This window comes from Mchenga conophoros, linkage group LG2 (genome assembly GCF_057382185.1).
Source record: "Mchenga conophoros isolate Kocher_MC1m ecotype Shallow Benthic linkage group LG2, M_conophoros_male_GT1.1, whole genome shotgun sequence".
Classification (NCBI taxonomy): domain Eukaryota; kingdom Metazoa; phylum Chordata; class Actinopteri; order Cichliformes; family Cichlidae; genus Mchenga; species Mchenga conophoros.
In genome coordinates, this window is record NC_140527.1 from 21,567,843 (window position 1) to 21,579,869 (window position 12,027).

The 12,027-nt window shown below is 41.0% G+C and overlaps 2 protein-coding genes across 6 annotated transcripts in view; both read left to right on the forward strand.

Annotated features, from left to right (window-relative positions):
• The window catches only part of LOC146581887 (mitogen-activated protein kinase kinase kinase kinase 4-like), a 56,805-nt gene extending 52,522 nt beyond the window's left edge, over positions 1-4,283 (forward strand). For all 5 annotated transcript variants that reach the window (XM_085287861.1, XM_085287862.1, XM_085287864.1 and 2 more), the window contains one exon: positions 45-4,283. In XM_085287861.1, coding sequence (XP_085143987.1) covers positions 45-128 — 84 coding nt within the window. In that variant the 3' untranslated portion in view covers positions 129-4,283. The remainder of the gene's footprint in view (positions 1-44) is intronic.
• A 2,544-nt stretch (positions 4,284-6,827) lies between these two features.
• The window catches only part of myot (myotilin), a 33,511-nt gene continuing 28,311 nt past the window's right edge, over positions 6,828-12,027 (forward strand). Inside the window, exon 1 of the mRNA XM_085287867.1 lies at positions 6,828-6,964. The gene's annotated coding sequence lies outside the window, so the exon portion shown is untranslated. The remainder of the gene's footprint in view (positions 6,965-12,027) is intronic.

Sequence of the window (12,027 nt, forward strand, 5' to 3'; positions counted from 1 at the left end):
CCGTTTGTTTGATTTCAGTTCCTAAAAGCACCGTCTTGTTGCAGGTTTTCTTTGCGTCGGTGCAGTCGGGCGGCAGCAGTCAGATTTACTTCATGACTCTCGGACAGAACTCTCTGTTCAACTGGTAACACTGAGACCAGTTACCTCTGGGATCGACTGGTGGGCGTCTGCCTTCATTGTTCTGGGTTATCCTGGTGATGCTTTGTTGTGTGTTTTTTGGCTTTGTGCTGACCTGCGTTGACCTCCGTGAAGTGGTGGATACCATTGCAAGAGTCTGCTCGATTCCTCCATCCGTCCCTCAGCCTTGTGCAGTCGCCATGTTAAACCATTATGATCAACGATTGAGCTGGTCAAAAATCCGCCTGCAGGAAAAAAGCTTGAATTCATCGCTCCATCATCGACTACTGACGCGTGGATCACAGCACTGACGCCTGGACATGATTTGCAGCACAAACACACATCCACAGAAATGTTCAAAGGTACAAGCAGCTGTGCCAGCGTCTTTTTTCCTTTATTTTACGTGACGTTTCACCAAAACAGAGGGCTTCACGTGGACGGTTGTTCTGGGATTTCACATGAACACCTGGCTGTTTGTTCAGCGCCTGGATTTTTTTTTCTTTTTTTCAAGAATCAATTATGACTTAATTATGTGCTTAACAAGTATTTGATTGTGTGCGTTTTAAAATGCCCAGCTCTGATGCTTTTCTGGATCATCGGCATCCTCACACCTGGATCACAGTTGTTGCTGCACACACCAGAGAGTAATCATCACTTAATTTGTGTTTGTCTGTCAGTAGCTTTGTTCACTCTGTACATCACCTGGGCATTTAATGAAATGTGGGCTGCTTCATATCATTCCATCTTTGTTGCTCGTGCCATGATTACGTCCTTGGAGCAGTTTTAGATCCACAGTGTTCGCTGCCTGTCTGCAATACCTCAAAACTGTTCCGGTATTTATGAAGTCCTTGAATTGATAGAATTGCTTTTATCAGAGTGGTAGAACCCAAACAAACTATCATATTACTGTACTGACTCATGTTCTAGTTTATTAAATACATATCACTATTTTATTTAATATATAGCACTATCAAATGTTAGATAGGAATTATTTTCTCACGCAACTAGTCTGCAAATTCGTTATGAAGTGAGGGAAAAAAAAAAATACTGATGGGTATATTTGCTGCGTTGCATAGTTTGAATTAGTTTGAATATATGTTGCTAGCACAGCCCCTCCCCTCGGCTCTAAGTGTGAGAGGTCAGTCTACCACAGAACTGGACCACGTCATTTAAATCGCATTTCTTTTTGCAAAGGACCTTAAAAGCCATTTACCATAAAAGGAGCAATTTAAATGTGCAGCATAAATAGTGTAGATAAATAGAGATATAAAGCAAGTATAACTCGCTCTTTTTTTGTATAGCTTGTATATAATCCTGTAAGATGCACTGTTTTCTAAATATTTTATTACACGCCATCTTTACATATATGTACAGAATTGCAGGCTTACGAATGTGAAATTCAATCTTAAAACCGAGTCGTGCATGCCCCCCACGGTCTTTGATTGTGAATGTGAGCTGCTCACAGGACTCACAAACTTGGCTGAATCGTCTAAAATCAAATGTGAATTCTGTTTGTTTGATTTTCTTGTTGCGTGTGTAAGAAAGGTGTTTTGCACAGTTGCCCTCTTATACGCGTTACATCAAAAGCCATCCTGTCGTCAGTATTGAAGAGATCACTGCTAACCTTTGGATCAGTATTTGTTACACTACCCACTGTCGGACCAGTTTTTGATGGGGCAACATGTTGAAAATATAAAATATAGGATATGTAGTGAGTTGGGCCTCTTTGTCTTTTATTCAATGAGCTTCAAAGCAAGAAACCAAAGATGAAAGCTTTGATGTATTTGCTTCCTTGATTCTAACAGATTATTCACAAGTGACAACTGATCTCATTTATGAATCAAGTTATTAATTTGATAAACTCTTAGATCACCTTGGAAACTCACCCAGGCCCAAAGTGTTGCAACAAAATACACACAAGTCAATGTTACGAGTGTTTATGTATTAAATATCACAGATGTATGCATTAAGTATTATTTGCTTTGGTAAAGGTAAAGAAATCATTGCGGTTTTCTTACCTTCAAATGTGAATCTGAGTATTTATCCATTTTATTATTCTGTTTCTCCTCTACGAGATTTTGCTTAAACGGCTAACTTTATGTTTTTTACATTATCCTGCACACTCTTGAATTTTGTCGTTATCATAATTGTGCCAAATGTTTTTATATACATTGATACTTTAATTTTACTTTTATTATAGACTTATGACTTGTGAGAAATATTACAGCTGGTTCTGTGAGAATATTTTGAACTGGAAAATGAAATTTTTGTCTTATTGCTAAGTTTTAATCACGTCTTACAACGATTCTTTCGGGGACAGAAGGTGTTTGATTGTCTGACGTACTTAACAAATAGCTTAACGCGGCTATTGTGCATTAACATAGTGGATTGTGACCTAATATTACCAGGCTAAGAGGTGCTCGCTAACAGGGCCAAAATATGCCGTAACTATTAGCTAACTTGCAGCTCCTAGCTAATGCTGTTAGCTGTTATATGAAAGCAAAGCTTGGCTAGCAGTACCGAAATGAGTCACTTGTCTCATAAACAAAAGGACTTGTACACACGTAGCATACTTTGCGCTAATATTTACATAGATTCAGATTGTAAGGCACCTTAAAACTGTTATCCTTGTTTGAAGTGGATAACAACTGAAATTAAATTTGGTTAGATTAAATTCTGGCGAGCATATCACGAGTAAATACACCTTACCTAGCTTGCTTTTTTTAAATTAACTTTTTTACCAATAATGTTAACATTTTTTAAAACCTGTAGGCTACTGTATGTGTGGGTTTTTGTTTTAAGTATGGAATAGGACAAGTACATAGAGACTGTTGCTGTGCTAGCTTGTGGTCAGGCCTACAGGGAAAGGTGACAGTGTAGAACCGACAGCTTTGGTCAGGTTCCTGAGCAGGACCGTGGCCAGACTAGACAGGAGAGCAGACCAAAACCTAGTGCTCCACAGTTCTTATAGTTTTTGTTCAGCTCTAACTTTCAGTTATCGAACAGCCTGTATCTGCTCATCCTGCTTCCACACTCTGTCATACACCTTTAGGGTATATGCTGGGAAATAAACCAGCTCTAAAATGAGTTCTGACTCCATAATTCTCATTTGTCTTCAAAACTGATTAAATTGCAGAGTTCATTATGAAATTCTGTTACAATAACCACTTTTCTTTTACATGGTCTAACATTGGAATGATTGAGAGTATCTGTCTTTCTCTCTGGACTGCTTTAAGTAACAGCATATGAAATCAGCTCATCTGCAAGCTGACCAGTTTGACACCTAATAACAGTTTCCTTTTTATCAGGGTTTATCCATTTATGATCTTAAGCTACTCTTTTAGAGAATGAGGATATTTTTCTGGTTTATTTGAAGCAAAGTGCCTGCTGCTGCCACTCTTTGCTCCCTGTTGCTTAGCACTGGACGATCGCTGTATCACTAATGAGAGCGCGAGGGAACAGCGCACTTCCTCCTACACCTTCCACTGGTTAAAAACGTGATAGATTCTGTATCAGGCCTGTGGTGACTCACATCCTTAACTCTCCCACAAACTCTTTTTCTCTCACTTTTCACAACTCGTTTCCTCTTGCTGCCACTTTTCATCCCCTCAGCATCTTTTCCCCATCTTCAGCTTCATGCTCCCACCCCTGGCTGTCTCTTTAGCTTCCCACGTCCGCTTCCTTTTATTTCAGTTCGGTTCACGGAGACCTGTCGCATCAGATTGCACATCTTTATTGCACCAAGTAGATTTGCACAGCTTTTCAGATTAAAAGTATGGTTTAATTGATGGAGATGGACCCAAACATTTAGCCCAACCTCGTTATTTCTCCGGATTGTGTTGCAAAGTAGGATGAAGCGTGATACAGGACGGAAAAAAAATGAATACAAAGCAGCTTGCGTTTTTGCAGTATTCACTTAAGTGTCAGCTGTTGTTTTCCACCCTGTGGATGTGATGTGTGGGAGAGTGTGATGAAAACTGGTGTTTAAAAAGGCAGAATTCAGTCTTCAAGGAAAGGAAGGACAAAGTTGGAGGAGGTAGTTAGGAGGTTTTAGTCAAGTGTCAATAGGAGGAGCGAGGAAGAGGCTTCAAGAGGCTTAATTTCTTTAAATAATACCTAGAACATATGTTTAGATATCTATATAGCTTTGGTTGTGATGAAGAGAAGGAGGAAGAGGATGTGAAAGGGGTGCTGACTGCATACATTGGCCTTTTAAGATTAAATATTGACATTTATTGCGTCATTCATCAATAAGCAAAATGATTTTCCTGGTGAATTTTGGGGGGGGGGGGGGGGTGATATTTTCCAAAATCCAACTAATTACATGTTACATACATGGTAGTCTGACTTTATTCTTTAGTTGGAAGTTTTTGGTGTTATTTGACCCACAGAACCGTTGTTTTGAGATTATATAAGACCAAATATTATATGGCTAAATATCTGAAAATATATCTGTCTGCTCCTGTGTCATTTATAAGATAATTCTTTTGATACTTTGGTATATTTTTGCACTGGACCTTTGTTTTATGCATTGTACACTGTACCCCTCATGCTTTGATACGAACGCACACTAACTCGTGTTTCCATGTAAAACGGTGAGGCCACAATAAATATGTTGAATCAAGTATCGTCTGTTTCTTTCTAGTTTTCACTGATAGGACGACTTTATTTAATCCACTGATGGGTTGATTTGCACGCTGATATTTCTGATCACACTGCATCTGTCAAAGTGACAAAATATGTTGTGTTTGTCCTTGTTGGCATCAACAGAAACATTCTGTCACTCATTTTCTAATGATGACTCTAATATACTGAAAAGAAAAAGAATATCACATATATGTTTTTAATGCATTTCCCATTTAGAAAGGATCATTTTATTAGACTCAGATTCCTGTTGGCCAAAACTGAAGTGGGGATAGAAGCCACTAACATCGAGACATCCATGATTTCATCAGGCCACAACTGACCTTGTGCTTGGAGCTTATCTCAAGCAGCAGAAACCTGAGAAAGAAGAGGACCAAGGAGAAGAACCATCGTGGAAGGACAGGCCCCTGCACGGTATGTACCACTGGCAGATAGAGGAAGTTGCTGACATCCAGAAGTCCTACCAGTGGCTGGACAAAGCTGGACTGACAGCACAGAGGCACTAATCATGGCAGCACAAGAACAAGCTCTAAGCACAAGATCCATAGAGGCTGGGGTCTATCACAGCAGGCAAGACCCCAGGTGCAGGCTGTGTAAAGATGCCCCTGAGACAATCCAGCACATAACAGCAGGGTGCAAGATGATAGCAGGCAGGGCATACATGGAACGCCATAACCAAGTGGCCGGCATAGTGTACAGCAGGGGTGCCCAATCCCGGTCCTCGAGAGCTACCGTCCTGCAGCTTTTAGATGCATCCTTGTTCCCACACACCTGAATCAAATGAATGGCTTGTTATCAGGCCTTTGCCAAACATGATGGCATGCTGAAGAGGTAATCAAACCATTTGATTCAGCTGTGTTGGAGTAGGGATGCATCTAAAAGCTGCAGGATAGTAGCTCTCGAGGACTGGGATTGGGCAGCCCTGGTGTACAGGAACATCTGTGCCGAGTATAACCTGGAAGTCTTGAAGTCAAAATGGAAGACGCCACCTAGGGTGGTGGAGAATAACCCAGCTACGATCCTGTGGGACTTCGTAATTCAGACGGGCAAAGTGGTCATGGCTAACCAACAGGACATAGTAGTGGTGGACAAGCAGAGGAAGAGCGTGATACCGAATGACAGCAACATCAGGAAGAAGGAACACAAGACGCTGGAGAAGTACCAAGCTCAGAGAAGAGCTCGAGAAGATGTGGAGGGTGAAGGTAGCAGTGCAGATAACTGCACTAGTTATAGTGACGGGGCGATAGTGATAGGGAACAACATTGAAAATCTCTGTCCAGAAGAGCAAGAGCGCAGTCGTAGAAACAGCAAAGATGCTGTACAAGGCGTGCGAGCTCCCAGACCCCTCGCAGAGGACCTGTAGGGATCCTGTATGGATCAATGTAGGTTTTGCATATTCAGGCATGTATTTTAAACTATCCCAGAAGCTTCTATGTCCATTACTTTAATAAGTGAAGCCTTTTGGAATGAGATGATTCTGTTTGATGTACTCAGTATATTGCATCAGTTAGATCTATGTGAAATATGATGAATAAAGCCCTGATGAGCTGAGCTTGAGTGTGATCTGTTTTCCAAGGTTGTGTATTCACGTCTCCCTCCGTCTGTCCGACTCTCTCTGGTTCTCAGGTTTCTACCCAAAGACTCACTGGCACCGGTTGCAGGTTTTCTGGCCCCTGTCTCTCACACTTGGATGAAGTTTGGTCCGGTCATGACGCCTCCGCCACTTTTTGTAATTTCAGATGGAACAATATATCTTTATAGTTTGTGCAGCAACGTGCAACAAGCTAGCTCTGTGTCAGCTATCCATGGTCATTTGGATTTGGCATTAGCTGTGCACATTAGCACAAAGGCATGAGGCACCGGCTGGGGCAGACTTGAGCTTCCCTATTCTCTTTGACCATTAATTAACACTTCACTCTGCTCTAAATTTGCTCCTTCCGTACCCCTCTAACCAAACCCCACGTGGCTTCCTCTCACCCCCCCTCCTCAGCCTCAGATTCCCCCCTAACCCCGTCCCACACCCCAACCTCTTCAACACACACACACAAGCTCCTGCTTGTGGAGCGTCCAGTAACCAAGCCATGACTGGCAGCCACACAGTCATATAGCAGTTTTGGTTTTAACATTTGGATTTTCTGCTTGTTGGATCAATATATTTGTTGTTATTCTTGGTTTTGTGGCCTGCTGGGGATAAAGCAGACAGGTAAGGATGGGGATATTTTTGCGGAAGTTCACTTCAGATGGGTTAAAGATTGTGTTGAGGATGCAGAGCTGCCTGTTGCTTGTCTAAATTAAGCTAGGAGCATATGACACACAATTACAGCATGGAGGAACTTGTGCAACCCAGCTTGCATTTCAAATCATTAGCTTTTCGGTAGAGACATCCAGAAAGTTTCGCAAAAGTGTAAGTCCAGCATGTGTGGCATGCTTCAAGCCCTGCTCCTTGTCAGGATTCAAAGAAAAGAGAAAGCAAAAGTCAAGTTAATCAGATCATCAAATGGTGTAATTCATTTGGTCCATGGCCAATGAGATCCTGATACTGCAGGCAGTACTGGAGTGACTGAGTTTGCAGCCAGAAGGAAGAGGACAGCTGGAATGATCTGTCTAAAGTTATTTATAATTTATATGCTGCGTCATGTGCTATCTAGCTATATTTCATTGACAATAGTTACCTCGACACGCTATTATTTTAACTACCAACCTTTGTAGCTATGTAACTTCCTACCAACATGCTTATCTAATAACCTACCTTTCTACTCGCCTATCCATCTGTTGATCTACCTACTTACTTTCCCCTGGCTGCCTTCAGCTTCTAGTGACACCACTAAAGATTCTTTGTAGTTACTGTTACAAAACGGCATATATCAAAAGAGAACATCCCAATGCACATCTTTAAATTAGCACAATGATAGTCTTTGAAAAATATATAGGCACACTCAAAGACATTGGTGCAAACTATCCACATAGGATATCGAGTGCAGCAAATGAAGAGGGGAATTTAAAGGGTATAAATAAAAAAAGGAACTGTGTCAGTTACATGTCCTGCAGTGTGAGGCAACATAAGACATACCAGCCAAATTTGAGCTGTGTGTGTGTACAAGCCTGGCATGCCTGTGTGACACTGTGTTCAGCCACTGGGTTCTGGTTGGCCAAAAGAGAGATCAGGTGACCCAGTCTGCGCTAAATTGGTCCTGTGCACAGCCAAGCTGAGGAGGTAGGAGAATTGGAGAGTCATAGGTTGAGGACTAGGACGGTTTCTGGAGTGATGCAACTGAGAAAATTCAAAACGTAATTTCTCTTTGTTATCAGTAGTCCCTTTACAAAGAGTTGGCCTTTGAAATCACCTCTTCACTAAAAAATTAAGTCACTTATTGATAAATGGCTGAATAAGAAAGAAGAGCATGTGCAAAAAGGGTGTAGCTATTGCAGTATACAGTGTGTTAAGTCGATGAGTTGTACAGGGAGCAACAGGCAGGAATGATTTCCTGTGTGGTTCAGTGGTGATTTTTGGTAATTATTTGGTGTTATCCAACATTGTCTTTATCTTGGACAACATCCGCCTCTCCAACACCACTTTAAGGGAGTCCAACTCCATCCCCACAACATTACAAACCAACATACCCAACAACTATGTTGGGTATGTTGGTCTGCTCTGACATTCTGCTCTGAATTCCGCAAAAAATTTCCAACTGGGAATGTCAAATTTCCGAATTCTGACTTATTTTGGAACGCACCAAAACAACCATTGTTACCAATATTAGCATTTAGCTTAAATTACTACTGTATCTGAACAGTCTCAGAGAAACGCTGGAGTGAACCAAGATTCATGCTGTTAGAGAAGATACAATTTAATTCCTTATCATATCCTGCTGCTATCACAAAACATCATACCATATACAGTATAAACTGACACTAATGCTACATTCACTTACTTAAGAGTCTTCTATTAATTACAAAGATATTTCCTGGAAAGACCCATGTATTAAATATATTTCTTAATGTACAACAATGAATAGTACTAGATTTATAGTTTCAGTTTTTCATAAATAACTAATAATAGCTGTGTGCAGTATGCATCATGTAATGCTACTTTTATCACAACTACAACTGAGTAAAGCAACAGTGTGTGCCTTTTTGTATCTTTTCTCTTTGCTGGTGTGCTCTTGGTCTGGTCACAGAGATGTATGGAAAAAGTTTAACATGATGTTTGTGTTTGTGCATTTTGCTTAGCCTGTTATAAACCTCCTACATTCAGTGGTTAATACATTACTCTAGATTTTTGGAGGGTACTTTTCAAAGCCCACAGGTTTATATAAAGGTTGCTTTGTTAGCTAATTTTAACACGGTCCACTTCATTCTGGATTTCTGCTCTAATGTGCCATTCCTGTCCACAGCTGAGAGCTGCTAGTGGCTGAAAGCTTCATGGTGTTGTGTACACCAAAGAGGGATCTGTTTAAATGAGCAAGGCTGGCTGTTTCTTCCTGTTTGTCAGAATCTCCTTGTCGACTGCAGGACAGCTCAGTTTTCTTTGATAACTGTAAATGACACATCTATACATGCTGTTAGTGTATAAAATAGATCATTTATGCTAATAACACAGGTTGGAGGATACGTTTGTGGCACCTGTTAACTATCACCATTCACCGTTTGTAATAGCAAACCAAATGACAAACAGTCATCACCATGACTCATCTCCAAAGGCTGGCTTTCTCCTGTCAGGTGAGAACAGGTGCACTGGAAATGCACTTACTGGAATACTGAACTCAGACAGAGTGCAGCCATCTTCCTCTTTCCCCGTGTTACAGAATCAGTGGGCTCAACATGCTGTTAAAAATACCAGCCATGATTCTTCATTGACACATCAGTGAGCAACACGGAGTCGTGTGCCATACGCATTAGCAAGCCATATTGACAAATTACATGCAAATGTTCAGAGTAGCAGTCTGCCGTAATAGGGACCTACGATTGGTCTAAAGTTATGTGATTTTACATATGCATTATACTGTATTAATGCTTCTCACCACACAGACCAGTCACTGTATTCAGAGCTCTGGTGCAGGAGCCCACCGAACTCCTGGCCATGTTTGACTGGGTATGGCTTCAGGGAAACAGGAGGTCTGAGATGGGTAGCATCTTTCCTCTTTGAGGGCTGCTAAAGGCCAACTGGCAATAAGCTTCTGGACGATCTAGTGATGATGTTTGTTCTCCTTTGGATTCATGTTTTAACATCTTCTGTCAGTCTGGACGTCCTTTCGTCTCACTTTAAACTTTAGGCACTTAGAAAAACTTAATAATCTGAAGGCATGACAGTCTACATCGGACACCCAGGGAGGGAGGTCATACTGAGAAGCCTCCAGCAAGTTGCATTATGGGAAATGTAGGGTCTAATACTGCTCAGTCTTCACCTACACTAAAGCAAAAAGGATGCCACTGTCACCCGTGTCTTTGATTTGCCTGCCGTCAGATAATATCAATGTTACATCCTTGTTTGGGACGTCACTGAACTTGGCTGTCACTGCTTGTGTGCCTCTGTCCATCTGTTGCTTGCCAGGTAGTGGATTTGTTGCACTGCATGAACTTGTCCTGTCCTGTTGTCGCTGCCACAAATTCTGCAGTTATATAAGAGAGACAATTGATACAAAGGGTTTAGCAACAGTTGCTGTTGTATCAGCAGTGGGCTTTAGTACGCGCACACACAGCTGTTTGGAGTGATTATGTGAGGGGAAAACTGGATTTACACACGGATGTCATACATGCCTTAGTTGTTTCTTCTTTCTTAAGCTGTGATCCTCTCATTTAGACAATGTTTAGGCTGTGTTTATTTGACTGCTGTGACCCCATGTAGCACAACTAGTACAAATAGTAACCCAGCTAAGATGTACTGTTGTAGATTAAATGTATATAATTCTAGAGTAAAGACTTTTCTTTACCTCTGCGACTTCGACATGGAGATGCGTTAATTTATCACAGCTCAGACAGTCTGTGCAGTGCTTAGGAGGTGACAAAGTTTAATTTAGCCCAGAAACCTGAACCTCAGGCAGCTCCTTCTCTGAAACCAAGACAGACCTCCCAAGGCCGGAAGGCTGAGATCTGAGGGAGTCTTTTGGGTGTATGAGTCTCCTTATGCCTTCAGTTAGCTCAGATATGGCCATGCTGTTGCCAAACAAAGTCATGGAGAAACAGTGACCTGTTACAAGAGTGATTTGGTGCCCTGTTTGAGGAATCCAGTGTGTGAGCTCAAGCGTTTAAGCTTATATGTTTCCACGTCTAACTTTGAGTCTGCGTAAGCGTGCGTGACCATTCATTTGTTTGGGGATGATAAATAGTAATACAAAACATTACTGTGTTTGTATATCACCACCTGAAAGAAACAACAGATCAATAGAAATGCATGTAATCAAGCTTGAATTTAGCTGTATTAAATATAACTGCTGGAGGTTTCTTCCTGTTAAAAGGGAGTTTTTTCTTCCCACTGTTGCCAAGGTCTTCCTCAGAGGGGATTGTCTGATTGTTGGGTTTTCTCTCTAAGGTCTTTACAATATAATTTGCATTGAGGCAAATGTGGCTGTAAAATTTAATTCAAGGCAAACAAAGTGTTGTGTGTTAATTAGTTGTGAAATCCTGTTTTGAAGCTTTGAGTTCAGTATTATAAATGAGGGGTGGAAGTGACTGTGAAACGAACAGCTTGTCAGTTACAAAGTAGCTCCGTCCTGCCTTATTATCTGTTTTACTATCATATGGACAAAACTTCTTCTTGTTGCAGTAAGATAGTTCTCTCCATTCTGGCCATTTGGAAGAATGCAGATTTAAGGCACATCTTTTTTTATACAGTCTATAAATTAAACCTGTCTAAAGTTTCACTAGACGTGAAATCTCATAATTACATAGGCTTTGTGCACGTTCATTGATCCAAACGTGACGTACAGTCCTGCCAAGATGTTGTTTTAATCAACACCCGACTGTGTGTCTTTTTTAAACAGGGGCTCATCCAGCTTTAATCTCAAGCATTTGTCTGAGGCGTTTTCTGGCCAGGGATGCTCTCAGAAGATTTTACTGATACCAGTGCCGACATCAGTTTTGTTTATAGGCCTACACATGTTCAGCATTAATCCAAAAATGTGTTACTTATTTGATGGTTTACACAAAACAGAAAGACAGCAGAAAGGAGGCTTACAATCCAGGAAATAATTATTTGATCTCTGGCTGAATTTTTAAGTCTGCTCACGTACAAGGAAATGAATAGTTTTTAAATTTTATGCTTGTTGC